The sequence below is a fragment of the Theobroma cacao genome, chromosome 5 (genome assembly GCF_053813885.1).
Source record: "Theobroma cacao isolate CCN51 chromosome 5, ASM5381388v1, whole genome shotgun sequence".
Taxonomy (NCBI): domain Eukaryota; kingdom Viridiplantae; phylum Streptophyta; class Magnoliopsida; order Malvales; family Malvaceae; genus Theobroma; species Theobroma cacao.
This window is the reverse complement of record NC_142643.1, coordinates 6,902,718-6,924,572: the sequence shown is the minus strand read 5'-3', so window position 1 is coordinate 6,924,572 and position 21,855 is coordinate 6,902,718. Positions and strand designations below refer to the sequence as shown.

Sequence of the window (21,855 nt, the reverse complement as noted above, 5' to 3'; positions counted from 1 at the left end):
GTATTGTTACCACCTAAATGGAAAGAATTCGATTATCATTAGCTTGCTCTTGTTAACTACAACTCCCCATCTGTATAGCAGTATGTCGGAATTGATTTACCTCAACCCCAAAACTGTAGGTGGTACCAAAGGCAAATTTTCAAGACAAGGGAAGGGAAATATCATGGATGTGCAGTTGGCATTGCATTTCAAGCTCAAAAATACCAATTTTAGGCATTAAACATAATGGAATTGAGTACAACTTTAACTGTGCGAAGCCATATAAATGCCTAAAGATTAGGTTGTTCTATTTCATCAAATTTTGTGAGTTTATAGGACGACATTAATACATGAAAATATATATAACACCACCTTCCAGCAAGCCAACCAACAATGCCACTACCAAAACCACTAAAACACAAGCCATGCTCAAGGGGTAAAAATTAAAACTGTCCTCATAATATACAAACCAGGCTAAATTTCTACAGTTCCTCTAGTTCAGGAGGAAAAAATGCGACAGCAATCCAGGTATCTATATCAGTAGCTCATAGCATCATCTCTTCCCAATCCGCTATTCTTTTGTATGGTGCACAATAAAATCATATTTTACCAACATTCGCCGGCATTCTTTCTCCCAAAAAAAAATTGGAATCCTACTTAAGGTGGACTGCAACTATAGTTATCCACCAACCTCAATTCCTGTGGATAATATGACCACAATGGTTGTACCTTACAGGGGATTATCCCCCGTGGAGGTAATGACTTCGTTTCCAAGTTCAAAAAACCACCAAAAGTGTTACTACATATGCACCAAAATTTAGATGTCAGCTAAACTTGCCTGAATTTGTAGTCTGGTTCAATTGACTCCCATTCTCTTCACAACTGGTAAGATTCAGCATAGGCAATGGAATCTGATTAAATCCATTAGACTTGACTGATCCAGTGGAGGTGTTTTTCAAGATTGTGATCCTTTCTGTTTCAGAGGTTTTGATAGTTAGCTCTTCAGGAGCACCTTCTTTTTGTAGCATTTCCATACACCGTAAAGATGGGACATCGCCCTTACAGTACCTGCGCCACATGTTCCGATATGTTGCCTCCAAACCGCTGATAAAGTTCTTTCCATCACAGACAGATGATTTAGACATAAGGTCTCGAAGACTCATTCTCAGGTTCTGGAGAGCAGTGACATCTGAGGCCAGTTGTAGTGCCAACTGGACATATTCATCTTCATTTTTGGCTATCAGATGTCGTAAACCTACATTGCAAATATCCAGCATGCTACATCATTTAGCCAGTGCTATAAAAATCACAGAAGAATAAATTAAAAACATCCTCAACCAACAATAAGAGACAAGTCCTGCCTGGGATGTTCCAATAATTTGAATACTAGGTATATCAGAGTGAAAACCAGAAGCAAAAACAATAAAAAGGCCAAGGACATAACATAAGCCAGACAAAAACAACATAAATAGATAATAGACATAGCAAGAGAAAGTGAAGCTCATTACCAACTTTGCTGAGAAGACTAACACCAACATTATGAGCATGTACCGATCCAGCCATGGTAACACATGGAACTCCCATATATAGAGATTCACACGTTGTCGTTGTTCCAGCATATGGAAAAGTGTCCAAACTACATAAGATATGTAACAAAAGTTAGAACATCTAAAAAGGATGCAAATAGAAACCAGGACCAACTAAAAAATGAATTTATTTCCTAAGTAAAACACTTAGTAAACTCAATCAAAAGGGGAGAGGAGGGTGGAACTAATAACAAAAGAGCAAGCTGCTAGTGACTCATAATAATTGATGGGTCACACATCTAGAGTCTGTACAAAGCTCTTATTTTTAATAGAATATCGAGAAACATCCAAGTCTTCATATTATGCAGAGCTATCAGCCTATCACTTGAAAGCCAAAGACCTAAACCCATTTTTCCTCAGGATCAGTGTTTAACCCATTTTTCCTCAGGATCAGTGTTTAACATCTTTACCATAACTGACTGAACTGGCCTGCAAATTCCAGATTTTAACAAACCTGCTATCTTTACTTCCCTTATGCCCTATGTGCTTCCCAACAAATTAAGAAAATCCTTGATGGCTAATGTTAAAAGTCCAGCATACTATGAAGCAGAGAGCTTTATAAGAAGTGGTTTTCATGGTTTCAAACTTGAGCAGAGACAAATCAAGATGAGATGAAAATGAGTAAAATCTGAGAACAGCTGAAGAAACAAAGGTAAAGAAAATGAGAGGGACAATACAGGAATAGTTATGCCACAAGGAAAGAGAGATAAGAAGAGAAAAAAAATTGAGAACTTAGAATTGCCAATAACACAAAGTGTGCAATTAGATTTTACCTGATGTCCATAAGAGAATAAGCTTGCATATGATCATGATTAAGAAGAATTAGAGGGAGAAGATCAACACGGAGTGATTCTAAACCCAGCTGCTCTAGTGTCGTAAGAAATTTCTGCCTAACACTGTCACAACAAAATGGCTTGCATTTTACCACAAGACGAGAGTTTGGAACTGCACATAATATCCTTGCCCAAACTTGCAAGACCTTGGGTGTTATCTGGAAAGGTTCCAATAAGAGGTTTATGATGAATGCTATAACTAATTAGAAACACGAAATATAACTTTAGGTTGTAGTTACCCAAACAATACCTTTGCCAGATTATTGAAGCTACCAAATGTAATGAAGCCATTGGATAGAGCAGGAGTTGGTGAAACAGGCCCAGCCTCTGGGGAAGGGGTATAACAAAGAAAGCATTCTCGTAGTCGAACTAACTCCTCAACATGCCTGCCATTGGGTACGATTATTGTCCAAGTAAGTAGAACTCATTTTGCATATCGCATCTAACACTAATTCTAACTGAAAATGCAGTCAGCTGAAGTAAAAACAGTACTTCTGCTTCGTATCAGGAGGATCTGCAAGTGGATCAGTGATTCGATAATCAATGCTAGGCAAACCAGTAGTGTTGGGATAGCCAATCCAAGTCACCTACAGTATAAAATATGAAAGAAATAAGAAAGATCTAGCAAATACCTAGTTTACAAATCATGCATACCACAAAATTAAAATCACCATGCATAAACCAAACACCCAAAGACCAACTCAAGTTTCACTCCAAAAGATTTCTTCTATTACGAAAATTCTTTTAGTTCCATTGACGAACTTAAACATGAAACGATCAAAAAAACCAAAAATATGGAACCTTAAGCATACCTGAACAGGTGCTGGTCGACATGCCATTGTTCCCAACTTATTGTTGGCTGTATGACCAGTAAGCTCTACCAAGATGTCAATTTTATCATCTCTAACCATGCTCGCAACCTTCTTTTCATCGATACCATATATATCTCTCCATACCCCACCCTTTTTCATGACTTTTTCCCTAAATCTATTAGTTTTTGCATCAGCCTGCAAAATCATAAGAATGTAAGTTCAGAGAGAAGACAATCCATCATATAAAAAAAGAAGATATTACCTTTACTAAGTTGTTTGTAATAATAATAGAATATCAAAAGTCATAGCTCCAGACTTTTGAGTAACTTAAACACATATTACTCTTTTTTTTTTTTTTTTGGAAGACAAGTAGGTGGACATTGAATACATCACACTAACTTTTTGAACAAATTATTTGCACAATAAATATTGATGAGGACAACATAGTGACAAGAACAGTACTGCTTAGAGGATGACAGTTTATGAAGATGATAAAACGTCAGACATAAGAAATTAGTTGTAACGAAGTTAAGGGCTTAGGCACAGCCATGAGAACTGGCATTGGTGTAATCAAGGAGATTCCTTTCAATGGCTGGTGAAAATAGAGGTAAATTAAGAGAGTGGTAACAGTCCTAATGCATTCTCTGTGCCACATCTGTTATAGAAATATCACTGAAAATTGTCCATGAGCTTCAAAAGGGAAGACAAAGCAAGATTGGCCTTATTCAACTAAATATGCAAACAATTCTAGTTTCTGTAAGATTACAGATGGTAGATGCTGAAGAAATCACCAAGCAATAGACATAAATATACCCAAGCATTAGTACCTTCACTACTGCTGAATAAACGACCACCTGGTAATTCCCATAGTCATGATAAACAAGAGGGGCTTCAATAAAATAAGACACAGAATGAGTAAAATAATCTGGAGAAATATATCCAATCACAAGAGGTCGTTCTGGATCTTTTGGGTTGTCCCATGAATTGTACTGTGAATATAACCTCATAAATCGCCTTCCCCAGTCCCTGTGTGTGAAAAATTCAATTTAGAAAGCCTCCAGAAAGCTAGTTTGAGATTTGTCAAAAGATAAATTTAAATTTCAACCAGTTTTAAGAAGGTGCCAATACTTGTATTCATATGTAAATGGTCAAACATTCAGCCAAGAAATGTATAATTTGTCAAACAGGGCATAAATCAAAACACAGCTTTGAGAAGGAAAGTAAAAAAGGATATCTAAATCTTTTCTTTTGGCATCTGTTTAATGTGTACATAGCAGGGTATTGGAGATATCATCACTACACTTAGGATAAAATTCTCAATGTAGCTACTGCTATCATCATCCATTTCTTTCTAAAATTCTTGACCATCCCAAAGTTTTCATTTCTACTTCTCTTGGGTAATCTTTTTTTGAAAAAAAAAAAAAAAGAAAATAGATATATTTACCAAGAATAGATCAAAGTCTACTTTCAGTCTTTCAAAATACTTTTTACTTGTCGGGAGAAGAAAACAAGAAGGAAACTAGAAAGAATGTTGGCATTATGGCTTAAAGTATGCATTTGTATGTTGCATGGGAAAGAAGTGCGTCAGATAAAATGCTTCAACAGTATAGTAACACATCCCAAAGCAAAAGTGCATTTCTGAAACAAACAATTATCACAAAGAAGCTACATGGCCTAATGGCACTAAAAAGCCATTGCTTAAAGCAGGATTATGGCATGGCTGATAGAATATGGTTCAATATTTAACAGTATTTAACAGTTTTGCACTACGTATTAGCTCATACTTATATAAATGAAGGCTTAGACAAATGCATTATAAATAAGAAATAAACTAACTAAAGATAGCAATCCAATAATAGCAAGAAAAATATTTGTAATGATGCAGCTAATAAATAGACTTGCAATTAGTTGATGTGATCATTCTTAGATGCTCCCAGAAATGCCACAAACTATAAGTTTGCAATGCCAACCAAATGTTAAAATGATACTAAGAAAAAATTTGACATTAAGTGCAAGCTAGGTTGATAGGAGTTCAATAAACCTGTGAGCCTCAAAAAGTTTATCATCATCTCCTTCATTAATGTAATTCATTGCAAGCAGCCGATTCTGCAAAAATTGTGAAATAAGATACAAACAGAAAGAATCAATAAATAAACAAGGACAATTGAAAAACCAGTATGGAACTAGCATAGGCATCCAGAAACTAACAAAAACCATCTTCTATCAATCACACCAGTGCCATCAATGAAAAATGTATCAAAAAGAGCATTTCCATGGAAAACCCAAAGATGCTCCAAGGTAACTAAACCTGCAACATAAAGACTCGTGTAATGATACCTGTCCTGCATTACGTGAATCAGGATCTATCTTAAGGCATTGCTCATAAGCTGTGATAGCCATGGATATATTGCCAGCATCTCTGTAAAGAACCCCTGAACAAAAAGGATGCAGAGATAAAAATTATAAATAAATTACAAAAAATAAAATTATCTTCCAAAGGAAATGATGCAAGATTGTATATCCGTGAAAGCGAGGAACTGATGGTGCATTACAAGGTGCCCTAGCATATAGATTTCGGAACAACATAAGAAGCAAGAGCAAAACCTAAATTATTATATGCTTCTGCATATGTGGGATTAGCAATGATAGCTTTCTCGATCATGCTAGCAGCAGCATCCATTTTACCCTGCCAATAGTAAGCATGTAGTCAATCACTGTTTGAGACATTGTCATGTCTAATAGTTAGAATTTAGAGGTGAAAAATGGGCAGGTCAGGTCTGGTCACCTTGGGGTTGAAGTAAATTCAAGTCATTTCAGGTTCAAATCATCTAGGGTTGACACTAAAGTTATTTGGATTTAGGTCATTCACATTCCAATCATTTCAAGGTTCAAGTTGTTGACTTTTAAAGTAAGATCAATTTAAGTTCAAGCCGGTTCAAATTGGTCTTTCAGATTGTCTGGGTTCAGGTCATGTTGAGTATAGATCATTCGGGTTCAAGTTGTTAACTTTTTCTGATCAAATTGGGTTGGATCAGGTTCAAGAAGGTCAAAAGGGTTTTCCGGGTTTGGATCATTTTTGCCAGCTCTAAGCTAGATATATAATTTCAATTCAAACCTGAACTGTGTAGACAACACCAAGGTTGTTCAATGACTGAGAGAAGTTCGGTTTGATTGACAAAGCCAACTGCAAAAAAATATTATCATAAACAACGATGCTCATGGAAGGCAATAGAGAATGAAGGCTTGAATTGTTACACAAACATCAAATATTACCTGATAACACTCTACAGCTTTATCAAGGTTGTCTCTATCTTTGTATATTACTCCTAAATTGTTGCATGCCTCTGCACAATGGGGGTTGAAATGGAAAGCAAGTTCATAGAAAACAATCGCCTGCACAAACAAAAGTTTGATGGTTAGATTGTTATCTGATGCAAACAATACAGAAACTACCTATAAAGTATGCATGCATAAATCTTTCACCATTAATGACAAATAGAAATTCAGTTTCCCAAAGAAAATTATGCACTTCCAAGCAAATAAATCTTAAGTAATTACTTACCATATCAAACTTCAGCATTTCACCATAAGCAACCCCAAGATTATACATAGCATCTGCATAGTGCCAATTATAATACAAAGCCTTCTTGTAATATGCCACACCTTGGTTGATGTCTCCCTCTAACTTAACCTGAACAGACATATCACTGAATGCAAAATCAGGGATAGAAAATCTACAAACTTACTGATAATAAAGAAAGCACAAAGTGACTTCCACATATAAGTCCATAAGAGTTGCCCATAACGCAAGAAAGCATGTTGATCTAATGCAAGTGTTGGTTAAAAACCATGAATGGAATGTGATAAAAGATTCTGCAAACAATTCCCAAACCAATCCTATTGAGTCCCAAGCAAATAATAAGTTAAGAATATTATGTTTGACAATCAAAGATGCAAATATCAATAAATAGAAGGGCAGCATTTAAATATTTTCAACAAAAGCACCTCTGTTTTCCTTTAAAAGTTGTCTCCAAGTATAGGACCCGTGTTTAAATGCTTCTGGTTCTCAGAATATCAAATAATAAAGAAGTCACTGAAGATAGTCTCTCCAATCCAAAAATATGCATACAGATAGACAAACACTTATATGTTTGAAACAACATAAACAAAAACATGTAATGAGCATCTCCATTCTGAACTCTAATCAGTTTCATGCACATCTACATGTATCTGATGCCTTGCTGGTCACAAAGCTAAAAACATGGTTTTACATTCTATCTAATTAACAAAAATTATTCTACCAAAAGCTATAATCCCCAGACACAAACACAAGCTTCTGGCTAGACACTGACACCATATGTTGAAGACAGCAGCCTCAAAAAATCTAGACCATAGAGAAACAATCTATTATCAAACAAAATCTTATCATGTAATACGCAGATATTCTGCAACTACCAAATGTCAACTTGTCATTATCCAAACCATAGATGATGAAAAAATTAGCAAAAACAATAACAATACATAACTTTCTTCTAGAAAAAGCAATGGCCTCCCACGGAACTCATAGAGCCATTCCTGTGAATTGAGCTAAATCCTTATATAAATAACTGTACAAGAGCAGGACACAGGTGGACACAAGTCCTGAGTCCTCGAGTGTTGAAAAGGTCAATTCTCAACAAAATAAACATCCTGTAAACTATAGGCCAAAGGTCATGAAACAAAGTTGGGAACAAAACTATAAAGGAAATCAAAAACCTCAATGGATAATGCTATTTAAAACGAGGGGGAGAAAGCACCTTTGTTCCCAAATCTGTCAAGGCAATAGCCATATTATTTTTTGCAATCTCAAAATTAGGCGACACAGCTAGACACCTGGCAATAAAATAGTCAAGAAAAGAGAGCATCAGTAGAGATGGAGACATCGCTCAAATAAGCCAACTACATGTGAGGCTTAGCAGGCAACAAGCTTAAGCAACTAACTGCACACTACCTCTCATAACAGGCAATGGCAGATTCCAAGTCACCACGGTTTTTGTAAATGACACCCATGTTGCAATATGCTTCAGCATACATAGGTCTCTCTAGTGCAGCCTTCTCATAGCAACCAAGGGCAGTTTCATATTGCATCATCTCAGAATAGACAACACCAAGGTTATAGTATGCAGGCTGTATAAATTAGGTATTAGCATAAGCATATAAACTCAATGTAAAAAGGAAGACTATATAATAGCAGAGCTTGAGAAAATGGTGAATTAGAAAGACCGTGACTGCATGTAAAAATTTAAATGACGACAAGGATTAATGATGGAGGATGAGAGAGAATGAAATTACAGCATAGTGTGGATCTATTTTAAGAGCTTCATAATACTTCTGAATTCCCTCCTGTGTATTGCCAGCAAGCTTTAAGCTGGTTCCCAGATCAGTTAGAACAATGGCTAGGCATTCTGCAGCTGGTTTGTATGAAGGGTCTGCTCTCAGAGCTTTTTGATATGACTGCAAAAGTAAAACAAAACAAGTAAACATGTGTAGACTCGAATTGTAGATCCCACAAATGAACCACTAATCAATGATCCAAACACAGTTAATGGTTAAAAATCTCATGAGAATACCTCAGCAGCATCTACCAGACGACCCTCATCTTTGTACAGTATACCGCAGTGAGTGAGAGCACAAGCATTCTGAGGATCCAACCTAATGGCTTCTGCAAAGCTCTCAAAAGCAGGCCTTCCCATGTTCTGCATCTGCAGGCATATCCCTTTTCCAATGTGGGCTTCAACACTCCCACTATCTTTCTCCAAGACACTGTCATATAGGGCAAGTGCGTCGACAAACTTGTTCCTGGACCGAAGAATGTTAGCATAAGAGAGAGCATCCTTCCCTTCAAACACCTTCTGTGCTGGAGTTGCATCAGCTGTTGAAATACTTAGACCAGAAGAAGACTGTGGTTCTTTTAAGAAACCATTTTCTACAATCAGGTCCCTCTCTCTCCCATTTACATCTTTCTCAGTCCAGGCCATCTAGGTAAAGCTATATTCTCAAGTTTCTGTGCAGAAAAAATCAAAGATAGCAAAATATATTAGTCTTAAAAGGTAACATCTTTTAGTTCAAACCGTTAGTATAGTAGTTCTCGTGTCATGTGATATAAAGCTTACTCTAAAGCTGATCAAACGACTATAACAAGAACAAGTTTTGAAATTCACAAACAAGTCTCTAATTATTTCAAACATGATTAATCAATTAACTATAATATAGATTTCTTAAAATTATAAGTGATGAATCAGAGTCTTCTAAATTGATTACTTTAACCCAAAATCTATTGTTATGGTTTCAGGGCACAATTTGAATGCTTTTCTTGCCACATGATATCCTCAAGTCAATCCAATAACGAACAACAAATGACGTTTTAAACTTTTGATCCACCAGTTGATTGCATGTGAACTATGTGCCAGAAACAAAAGTAATTAACCGATTTGGCTGAAAATCTAAACCTTTTTTAGGTTTAACTAGAATTAATAGCACTTCTCTGACTGCATGAAACAATGCTGATAAAAATCTGATCAAACAATTAAAATAAAATGGAAAAGAAAATTAAGGTTTTTAACTTTGCTTAGTAATGAGCCAAACCAAACTAAATCTCAACCAAGGCTCCTCCAACTCAACAAAGCAAAACCCATTAAAGAAAAAATGACTTCGCATCATTCTAATAACTTCAAGAACACGAATTGAAACCCTAAGCAAAGCAAAATGATCCAAGTAGGCATTCCATTTTAGCAAACTGATCAAAACCCAAAAAAGCTTAAAACCCTAATAAATAAACAAAACTAACAATCGCACTTTAAAACCCAGAAAAGCTTGAAACTTTAATCAACCAAAAAAAATTAGGGTTTTTCTGATAAAAAATGAAACTTTGTAAACCCAGCAAGGAAAACCAAAACAAGATAAAAGATTGGGAATTTAACACTTACTTCTGAAGCAACCGAACTTTGCCCCAAACTAACACAACATAGCGAATGCCAAAAACTACCCAAAAAGATGAGGGTAGGACGGGTGTAGGATGAAAGTAAAGGTGGATGTAGTTTAAGAATAAGACTGAGTTAGTTGAAGTTTAAGAAACAAAGAAAACAGGGTAGGTTCTAGATTAAGAAAAGCGGGTGCTTTTCTTGGTGTAACGAAAAGAGGAAAAATGGAGCTTTGAAGAGGGGGCACCCTCTCGTTTCTCAGACAGAGAGGTGGGGAGATGGTGTGTTGGGGTTGAGGGTGTTGGATGTTCTCCCAAACTGAGACGAAGAGAGAGAGAGCGAGAGAGCCCCTGGTGGTGTATGTTCGTTAATTACAACTTTTTTTGGGCATAAGAGGGGCAGGGCCTTTGTTTCTTAGCCCTTGCTTTTCCTTTGTATTTGCATCTTTTGCCACTTCTCCCTCCAATGGCTCATGGCTGCTGCTCTATTCACTTTGGGGGCTTGGTTTCCAAGTTTTATGGGTCACTGTCGGTTTGGGATGTCAAAATATTTTCTTTGTTGTGTTTCGCATTTTCTTATGTTTTTTTTTTAGGACGGAAAAAACAAGAATAATGCAAAAACAAACATAGCATAATTGTAAGCTTTTTCCTTTTTAACTATAATTATGAAAAGACATTCCAATTTAAGTAAAGTAGTGAAAATTATGTAAGTTGTTGATTCTATGAAAGAAGAATTTATGTAGCTTTCCTCCACTATATTTCCACATTGACAATGAACCTTTTTTTCTCCTCCATTTAATTTAAAGTAGTAGCTCATTTTCACTCCTTTTGTTAACCTTGATTGCATGCCAATACTCAACTCTAAGCTGTCAAAAGTAATATTTTCGGGGATACTGCTTTAAGGCTGCTAATCATTTAGCTTTCGGCGAAGGAAGAGTACTTTTTATGCATAGTGGTTTGTTGTTGTTACCTTTGCATGTGGGAACATACTCAGGCGAAGGAAGAGTACTTTTTATGCATAGTGGTTTGTTGTTGTTACCTTTGCATGTGGGAACATACTCAGCCCAGAGAGATTTGATGGCTATCCAATTCTAGCTTTGCATAACGCCCAACCTTTTCACATGCTTGCATCACTTTGTCTAAATCAGAGAAGATCCATCTCTCATCATTCATCCTAGTTTTATTCTACTTGTTTAATCTAGCACTTAATCTATTTTGAAATTTGTACTTAAATTAGAAGCGAGTTAATTAGACTTTAGAAAGATCAAATATACATTTAAAAAAAAAAAATTAGCAAGAGGTTTATAGATAATTAATAAGTTCATTAAGATAATAGCTTGATTTTATGTTGAATTTTATCGATGCTTTATTGTTGATGTCCATAGTGTTATAATATATAACAAATCTTGTTCAAAGACCAAACTACTTATCTAATATTATATTTTTTTTATAACAACAAATTTTGACATGTTAGGTTCGGTTTGGTAATTAGAAAATAACTCGTTCAAAGAAAACTTTTTTTTGTGTAAAATATTTTATTGAAAAGTCTAATATTTTTTTTATTTAAATAAACTGTATATTTTCTATTGTGCGTATCTTCTTATAAAAAAATCTTTTCCATCATAACCTATCTTCAATAATTCTTTTATCATAACACTACAAAGATATCAACATTCATCAATTATACAAGACATCCAAAATACTTTTTTCAATATTAAAAAAATTATATATAAATAATATTTGACCTTATTTATTTATTTATTTCTCATTATAATGTTATACTGGTTAGTTTCTTTAGTGGATAAATCATAAATTGAAAATTTTGAGTGAAAAACTTATTTCTTATTTTATATAAACTTTTTTCTTTAATTGACCTTAAATATTTTGTATTATATCAAAGATTATAGTATTTTAGTAAAAATAATTATAGTGAAATAATCTTCATGAAATAATTGGATAAAAATAATTAATGATTTTATTGAAAAAGTAAATAAATAAAGATATTAAAAAAAAGAAAAATAATGATTCTTTATTATTTTGCTGATTGGTGAATCGATTCTATAAGAAAGAGAGAGTAATATTTTTTTTATGTAATGAGATCATTCCCAAAGAAAAGAAAAAGAAGATGAAAAATGTTTTATATCCTTTTTGAACATAACATATTTTGCCTATAAAATATTTGATATTCATGATAAAAAAACCCTGAAAAATTAAAAAAAAAAAAAACTTTTAAAGCTTACGTAGTTAGACAAAAATTTGGTCACATGGAATCATTCCTAGACTAGATGCAAGAGACGTGGTGGTGATGGTTTAGTTGTGAAATGGTAACGGATGTTCCCAAAGAGCATGCGTTTTAAATGGTTACAGGTCAACACAAAACATCACATCCACCCCTCATTTGGATGCTTCAATGCATTCTCTTCTTTTTATGGACAAGCCCATTGAATTCTGCCGTTTTTCCTTGTCATGCCCCCAAATGTGCAACAAATGCAAAAGTTTAAGATTTTACTATACAATTCCCAAAGGCTTCTACTTTTTAGTTTTTACACTGCCATGCTCCTTATTTTTATTTTATACCTTTCTATGTAATAATTACATTATTATTATTATTTTTTAAAATAAATTTAATTTTGAATTCACTCGTGCCTCTGGCTCTAATTTAAATCGTTATAGTCATTGTCAAATTTTTGTCAGCAAATGTTGTTAACCAAGCAGGTTGATTGTCAGTAGTATTTATGAACAACAAACCACAATTTAACAATGATTTATTCTTGAAACCATTATGAAAATGTATGTCCTACAAGAAAAATATTGAGCATACTTTCAATAACTTGACCATTTATATTGTTAATATGATATTATGCTATGAATAATCAAGACTTTTAAAAGTAGTGCAGGTGTAATAGCTAATAGCTTCCACTTTTACATATTAGTGTATGATTTTCACAGATGAGCTAGGTTATTTAGTTCAAAGGAAATCTAGGAACAGCCTAAAAAAGAAAATCACAAACTGTATGGTTTTAGCCTGTTAAGTAACTCAGAACAAGCTCGCTCTAAACTTCCAAGGGCGAGTGACCCTCGGCAGAGCAACAGTCATTTTGCAAATACTAGTATGGAAAAGGGAAAAGTGGGGGAACAAAACCCGACAGTCATTAAATCTTCACCAGGCAAAACCATAATTTAACGACCACCCAAAACAACCCAACAACCGTTTAAGTGCATGAAACCACCATGTCGGCAACTAAATATCTTTACTTATACTGACTAGTAAATATATTGCAACATTTATTTTTCTTACGAACTAAAAGAAAAGAAAAACAAACACAATCTCCAATTCTAAGGCTTGGGCTACAATTTTGGCCTTTCGAAATTATTCTCTCTAAGATGAACCTGGTGGCTCTTAATTCCTACTTCCTGGTCAATGCCAAAAGGATCGATCAATAAACCATTGCATGGATGAAATAATAAATATAACAATTATAGCAATCTTCTTGGTTTCTCTTCTAAGACTATATCTTTTGGGCAAAAAACTAGTAGCTCTTCATTGATAGAAGCTCTGTGTAGTTAGAATGCCAGCTCTATTGTAAAATTTGCAAAGCTTCTGTATGATAAAAATATGAAATGGTAGGGTCCATGACGAGGTCTGAGGCATGAAATTGAGTGGCAAAATCTTAAAGGAAAATGGAACATTTTGCCGAGAAATGGGGTCGGCCATACAACAACAAATTCTCTTGCAGGGCTGCACATTGATTTTATATTTTGGATATGAGAATTGATGTCATATTTGCTAATATTTCAAATTTTATAATGCTCCATAGAATATTCCCAAACACACTTTTTTCCCCATCATTTGTCAACAAGAGAAACAAAATTCACTTACATCAGTGAATCTACAAAAATTTTACTAATAAGAAAGTAAGAGTCATATGCTTGGTTAAACAATGACAACTATTAGGAAGATGAGTTGGAAATTTTTTATAGGTGTAGAAAATACCAAGGTTTAAGTAAAGAATTAAATTACTTGATAACTAATTTGTTTGATTGCTTGATGAAAATAAAAGACTACATAAGGGTTATTTATAATAACCAACTAGACTTAAACTTGCTTGGTGTGTAAATAAAATGAATAACAAATAAGAAAATATTTTAATCCTAGACTTCCTTGGAGTACAAGTAAAGTAAAAAATAAATAAAGAAAGATTACATAAGGAAATATTCTTCTCAAGATATCCTCTTTTTGATTTGAGGATACTTATATATTCTGTAAAAACCTCCCTCAAGTTGGAGTGAGTGACAGGTTCAAACTCTATCGAGCTTGCCATCGATATTGTGGGTATCCACTTTGTGCCTTTCTCAAATTAGTGGAGAATGAACCCTAACAAAGTTGACAATGGAAGCTTTGTTTGTCTCCATCAAGTATTGCTATGAGTTGATCAAAATGAGTTTGAGATAACTCTACTGGATTTAGAACAATTTGCTGTTGATTTGCTTTTTGTTAGGAATACATGTATTTTTGCCTCATCTTCCAATTTGGTGGATATCCTACAATCTTAAAACAATTTTCTTTTATATGAACTGTCTTCTTACAATTTCCAGCATATACTTTGAATGTTGCTATCTCTATAATTGTCCTTGACATCGTTACCTCTTCTAAACTCAATAGAGAATAAGTAGTTGTTAAAGTTAGTAATGGATCCTTATAGAGAATATTCAATCTTATAATAGCATAGAAATCATTCAATCCCATTAAAAACTGATGCAATTTTTTTTCTTTTTCCCTAGTTAAGACTCCACATGTACAACTCATACATCCTTGTCCATGAGACTTGAAAAAACTTTCAAGTTGATTCTAAACTTCTTTCATTTTTGCATATTAAGTTGAGATTGTCAATTCACCTTGTCTAATGTTGACTATTTCTTTTTTCAATTCATGAAATTTGAGGTCCATTTCCTTGTAAAAAGCTCTCTTCCAAATCTCTCCATATATCATAAGTAGTGTCATGATATGCAACACTGTTATGTAATTGAGTGAGTTTAACTACCATGCTACTACTATAACATTTCAAATAAGCCAATCATCTTTTTCTGGATCTCTTTTTCTGATTTTGGTAATTTTTCATCCATAAATACTAGCTTGCGTTTTGATCCAAGAACATTGACAACAACTTTCATCCATGTTGAATAGTAGGCCCTTTTAGTGCATGGGATACCAATAAATCACCTGGTTTATTAGAATTACTTAAATGATAGTGGAGTAACTTGTTGTTTATGGTTTTAGTAGAAGATTTTGCTTAGGTTTTTATGCCATAGAAAAAAAATTTCATAAAAAAGACCAATTAGACTCTGATATCATGTAGAAAATACCAAAGATCCAAGTAAAGAACTAAATTCCTTGATAGCTAATTTGTTTGATTGCTTGATGGAAATAAAAGACTACATAAGGAGCTATTTATAATAACCAACTAGACCTACACCTACTTGGTGTGCAAGTAAAGTAAATAGCAAATAAAGAAATATTCTAACTCTAGACTTTTTGGAGTATAAGTAAAGTAAAAAGAAAATAGGAAAAGATTACATAGGGAAATATTCCTCCTAAAATATTCTCTCATTGATTTGAGAATACCCATATATTCATAACAATTGGCTTAGAGAAATCACAAAGAAAATTACAATCCTGCAATTGTGTTTTGACATGAACTAAACAAAAAACAAGTGGATCCAGTACAAGAATAATATTGGGGCGAGGGTATGGTGCTGTACAAAAATTTCAAAATAGTATAGCAACCAATTGATCCTTAATCAATCCATAAAAAAAGAAGAAGAAGAAAAAAAGTAACTTGCATTGTAAAGACAAAGTTGCAGTAGGAGAAAAGACAAAAGAAAAAGAAGAACCTTTAATTAATCTTTTCACTCCCATTAGTTTATCTCAACATTTTTCTTGTCAAAAAACATAAAATTATCTCAACATTTTCCCTCAGTTGCATGCCATGATATATGATGCATATTGTTGTTCAATTTTCTACTCACGCAAGTGCACGTATCGCAAATATAATATAGAGATGAGTAGAGTGTCGATCCCATAGAGAATAGAATTAATCCTTACAGTTAACTACTAAAATTAGCACACCTTAATTTTATCTAAACAATTAAAATTAAAAAAGAAAAATTTAAATTAATAAACTAATAACGAAAACTAAAACTTAATCTAAAATCTATTAGCAAATTTACTTTATTAAATGTGAATGACTACCAAACTTAAGATTATGATATCCCTCAATACTTTATCTGATTATTGTCTCTCTCTCTTAACTTAGTTTAATGGATCAAATTGTTAACCTAGAGTCTTAAATTATTTACAAGTCTTTGTCGAGTTTCTCATAAAAATACCAATCCCAATTAATTTACTATATGTCTATGCAAATTAAATTGAAAAAAGATTCATTAAGTTTGTGCTCTAATTTGGGCTACGTATGGCTTATAGGTGTATGTCTACCCTATATGCAAATCAAACCACCTAATTAACTAAGTGCATTTGATCATACGCTATTTTATTCAAGGTCTACCTAAATCTCTTTTGTTAAGGTTTAACCTAGGTTTCCAATTCAATCTAATTGGTGATCAGACAATTAGAAGCATTAAAAACAGAATAAAATAAACAACTTAAATCTATCAAATATAAGTGAAAGAGAGATAAATAATTCATATTATATATTAGTTCAATCATAATTTTAGATTAAAAATTTAGTTCCCCATCAAGTCACACATTATCATTGAATAAAGTTTAAACAATAAAAACAAACTAAGAAAATAAGAGAATAATAAAAAAGATAAAACTCAAGAATTATAATCTTGATCTTCCAAGTCTTCTTGAATCCTTCAAAATCTTCTTAGGTTCAATGACTTTGTGGCTTGACTCTCAGCTTTCAATATGGTGTTTTTCTTCCTTTCATTCCCTTCTCTCAAATCTTCCGAAAGGTTGTTTTTATAGGCTTTGAAGTTAGACCAAGTTGGGTGAAGAAAGAATTCAATTTCAGTTGGGATTTCCTCATCAGACTATGTAAGTCGTAGCTTGGCCAAATTAATTAACAGAAATTGTAATTGCTCTAAGATTGCTATAGTGCATCAACTTCGACATGATTTTTGACCATCCTATAAGCTGAACTGGGTGAAGTTGTAAGTATGAAATTTTAGATTTTTCTCTTATCTTTCCAATGGTCCAAGAATCGCTTCATTTGGAGCTCTGTAGAGAAAGTTATGACAAAAAAATCGAAACATATGCATTGTAAGTCCGCATATCGAAATTGCTCTCCTTCTTCCTTTAAAATTCTTCTTTCAAATTCCTACAAAAGCACAAATAAATCAATAACAATCTATCTTAACTATATTAACATCAAATTAAGTATAAAATTAACCATGATTAGATTGACTCACCTAAAATAACTAATTTAAAATAATTAAATAAAATCTACTAGTTTCCATGCATTACTACAAAACTAAGCCAAATTATTATCAAAATTAAGCTCAAATAACTCTATATTATAGAGTTATCACATATGCATCTTTATCCATATGAAATAAATAAAATATTCAAGTGCAACAAATAAATTTTATTTTATTTTTGAAATGCAAAAAAAAAAAAAAAAAAAGAAGAAAAGAATCAGTTCAATGATGGCAAAACATCCTTTTAAATCCTAATTGATGAAATTAAGCTATCAAACTAAGAGTTGAAGACTTCAAGCATTTAAAACATACACGAAAGAATCAATTCTTTCACCATGAAAGAATTTCATTAGGAATTTTTGAAAATTTGCTACATGAAGAATTTTTGGAATGGGTGTTCTGGGTGTCATTTATGCAATGGATGCTGCTAAAATAGTTGTTGGGTGGATTTATAGGCTGTTGTCATTTTCTAGGTTACGGACCAAAGTCTAAGGTGTGCTGAATGCTTTGTGTGGTTTTGTTGAGATATGCTTTATCAAAGTGAAATGACCTGTTGATGACTTAAGAACTCTTTTTGGCTAAGTAAATGTTTTTGTTAAAATGCTTCTAGAATATATTGGAACTGTACAGGGTGTTGTTGTCAGATTTACCATGCAAGTTGTCATGAAGTACACTCCTTCACTTAAGTATACGATAATTTGTGCGACGCTTGAGTGAATGCATCCATGCAAGCCAGCCACTAACTTGTTTATATTTGATTAAATATCAATAATAGCAACAAATTAGACTAAGTTTTAGACACCCATTTTTACTACATTATCTTTTTTCATATTCAACTCGAAAATTAAACTTAGAATGGGTCAAAACATAACAAAGCATGATTAAAGCAAAAGTAAAAAAAAAGAAAAACTTATTTTGAAAAAATAATAAATAAATAAATAAAGAAAAAAAATAATGATTTGCTACCATGCTTGGCATGGTAGTTGAGGCAGTTGCTATGGTAGCCAGCCAAGGCTGGACTGCTATGGCAGTCTACTTTCTTTTTCTCCAAGATTGAATCAACATTTTTTTCTCCCAAAGCATGCTAATTTTGGCTAAGCTTTCTTCCTTTTGACGATTTACCCCACATTTCCCTTTCTTTCAAATTGTGAAAAGAAAAAATCTATTTAAAAAAGTTATAGGTTTGGCATTAAGTTGCCAAACCCAAAGACGCTGCCATTGGCAACATGTAACACCCAAGACGTTGCCAATGGTAGCAAACAAGGAGGAAAGATTTTCAAAATCCTTCTTTCCCTGTTTATAAAAGGAAGGGCCGAATTTTCAAAGAACCGTAGATGAAATCCTAAAAAAAAATCACAAAAGCTAGCTTTCAAAAAATCTGAGAAACCCCTATTTCCAAAAAACCTAAAACAAAAAATTACCCTAGTTTCTACTAGTTGATAACTACAATAAAAGCAAAACACACAAAAAAAAAAAACCACAAAGAAAGGAAAAAAAGCATTAAACAAAAAAACTAATTTTTACAAAAAGAGCGATCTAGGAAATGGGTTCGAGTGGGGATTGATTGTGAAGGTGAACGGAGGGTTCTGGCAATGTGAAGAAGAATGAGAAAGCTAAGGTTTTTGAAGGAAGAAAAAGGAGTTTCTAAGGAGGCGAGGAAGAAAGGAGAAGTTTCAGTGAAAGAGGTGTCGTTGGTGGTGGAGAAACGAAAGTGGATAGGGTTTAGGATTTGGGTTGGAGTTTGGAGAGAAAGGAGGGAGTGTCGTCTGGTAGAGAGAGAAAATAAGAGAGTAAATTGAAAAGAGGAGGTGAAAAGAAGAGTTCTTATACCTAGGCTTGGAAAGGTAAAATGGTGTCATTTTAGAGGTTTAGTAGATGAGAGGCAAAAAGACGTAGTTTTGGGAGAAGGATTGCTAAAGTGGGACGTGCCAGACCTAGTGGGTGTTATTGGGTTCAGTGGACTTTGGGCTTCAATAGTCCAAACTTGGTATGGACTTTTTTTTTTTTGACTTGATTATTTGGGTTATTTCATTGGGCTGAGCTATATCAGTATTTATGTTTATTAAGATATTTAACTTGTTAGCTTAATTTTAGTTAGGCTTATTTTTAGTCTTATTTAAAGTTAATGGTTAAAATAATATTAGTAATAATAGGAATAATAATAATGGAGAGCATATGTGTGTGTGTGTGTGTGTGTATTTAACTTAGGGTAAGAACATAAAAAATATATTAAAAAAACAAAAAACTATAGGTAGAAAAAAATAATTGATAAAAACTTGGTTAAAAAATAAATAAAATATCTAATAAACAATTTTACAGATTTAGATATATATATATATATATATATATATATGTATATATATAAACAATGAGTAAAGGCTAGTAGCAAAAATAATATATGTAGATTTGGTTAGGTAAAAAAAAAATAATAATGATAGAATAGTACACATATGGGAAGTAAATAATATCCATAATTATTTAAGACATAGGTAATATTAATGGTTAGGAAAGTAGAATATTTAGGTAAAGAAAAAATATATAGCACTAATAGTGGGGATAATATCTTATTACTTGGACGAGACCGATGATGGAATATTCATTCGGAATGAGAGAAGTTGCAATCTCGAATAAATTTTTCTAGATTAGGGATTTCAATTAAAACTCCACCAGTATGATGGGAGGGTTTTAATTTGGAGTCTTAATGTTTTCAATCTTAAGTGAATAAAAAAAATGCATTAACCTAATTACTAATCAAACAAAAATATAGAAGCAAAAAAAAAAATAATGACGTAATGAAAATAATAAATATAATAATAATAATAATAATAATAATAATAATAATAATAATAATAATAAATACAAGAAGGAATAGATGATATATAGAGTTTAAAAAATATATAAGATTATGAAAAATAATGATATTCATGATGATAAATAAATAGTAAAAAATAATAAAATTTCCAAAGATGGAAAATTTATAATAATGAATATAACTACAATATAAAAAGCAAATACTTAGTTATAAAAAATAGATTTATAAGAATATAAAAAAGGAGAAAATAATATAATAGTTATTTAAAAAGAAAATACGTTAGGTAATTAAAAAAAAGGAAAGAAGTTGAGTTAAAAAATATATATACGTAAATAATAATAATCATGAAATAAAATATTTTGTTTAAAGGATATAATATTTAGGTAAAAAGAGAATCTATATAGCAAAGTAGATAAATACCTGAATAAAAAGATATAAATAATAAAATAACATAAAAATATAGTTAATGATATATATGCATACAAAGAAAAATAATAAAAAAGAAATCCCAAAGAAATAACAAAAGAGTTGTAGGAAGGTTAAGAAACAAATATTGAAATTTATAGGCACTTCTTGTGTCATAATTGCATTGTTAAATGTCATGACATGTAAACATGTTATCTGCACAAGTCAAAACCCTAGTGGTGGGACCTTCCAAGGGAGTTTGTGAAGGCGAATTCCATAGGAAAATTCCCTAGGTGAAGGGACATCTTTGAGTCTTATCAGTATGATGGCAAGGCTCAGATAATGTCTTTAGTAAAAGGCTTTCGCTCGTATTAGGGTTTGCATTCACGAAAAATATTATTTTTAAACATGGATGATTACTCCGATAATGGGATTTACCCGATAGACTTGCGAAGGAGAGTTTTCTCGAGAAATTCTCTATGTGAGTTGTTATTCCTAAATTCCACTAGTATGATGGGCAGATTTGGGGAATAACCTCAATAAAGGGTTTTCATTCAACATTTTACTAGTGTTTGCACCATGCAATTCATGATTGCATCATTTGCACGATGTAATAATAAGTTACAACCTGATTTAATAAAATAAATAAATAATATATAAGGAAACACAAAAATAAATAAAAATTGAGGTATAAATGGGATAAATATAATTAAATGGTACAGTTAGTGGAACGGGTGTTACGGGGGTGTTAATTTTTCCCCGTGTATAATTGTATTCCCAAACCCACTCTAAAACTAGCAGACCAATTTATTGTTCTCTCAATGGACCTAAAATCAATTTAGGACTTTATTGACTAGAACAAAATCAATAGGTGGCCAATGGCACCAAACAAAAAAGATTAGTGGTGTCTCCCTAAATTTTCCACATTGAGCTGTCGAGTTCTCGGACTTGCATGTTACGACTTAAGGTAATGCACATCGAAATATAGGGCATACTAAATGCCATATACGCAACCATTGAGGCCAAATAA

General features: G+C 32.8%; 1 protein-coding gene across 1 annotated transcript; it reads right to left on the bottom strand.

The window, feature by feature from the left end:
- Positions 1-262: 262 nt before the first annotated feature.
- On the bottom strand, positions 263-10,544 carry SPY (Tetratricopeptide repeat (TPR)-like superfamily protein). Its single transcript, XM_007027776.3, has 18 exons — positions 10,176-10,544; positions 8,820-9,253; positions 8,542-8,703; positions 8,201-8,376; positions 8,007-8,082; positions 6,773-6,901; positions 6,484-6,603; positions 6,326-6,394; positions 5,815-5,896; positions 5,548-5,642; positions 5,252-5,316; positions 4,038-4,236; positions 3,211-3,405; positions 2,891-2,985; positions 2,649-2,784; positions 2,339-2,556; positions 1,488-1,615; positions 263-1,234 (listed from the first exon to the last, which is right to left on the bottom strand). The coding sequence occupies exons 2-18, from the start codon at positions 9,225-9,227 to the stop codon at positions 804-806; spliced, it is 2,784 nt and encodes a 927-aa protein (XP_007027838.3). The 5' UTR covers positions 9,228-9,253; positions 10,176-10,544; the 3' UTR covers positions 263-803.
- Positions 10,545-21,855: the final 11,311 nt, after the last annotated feature.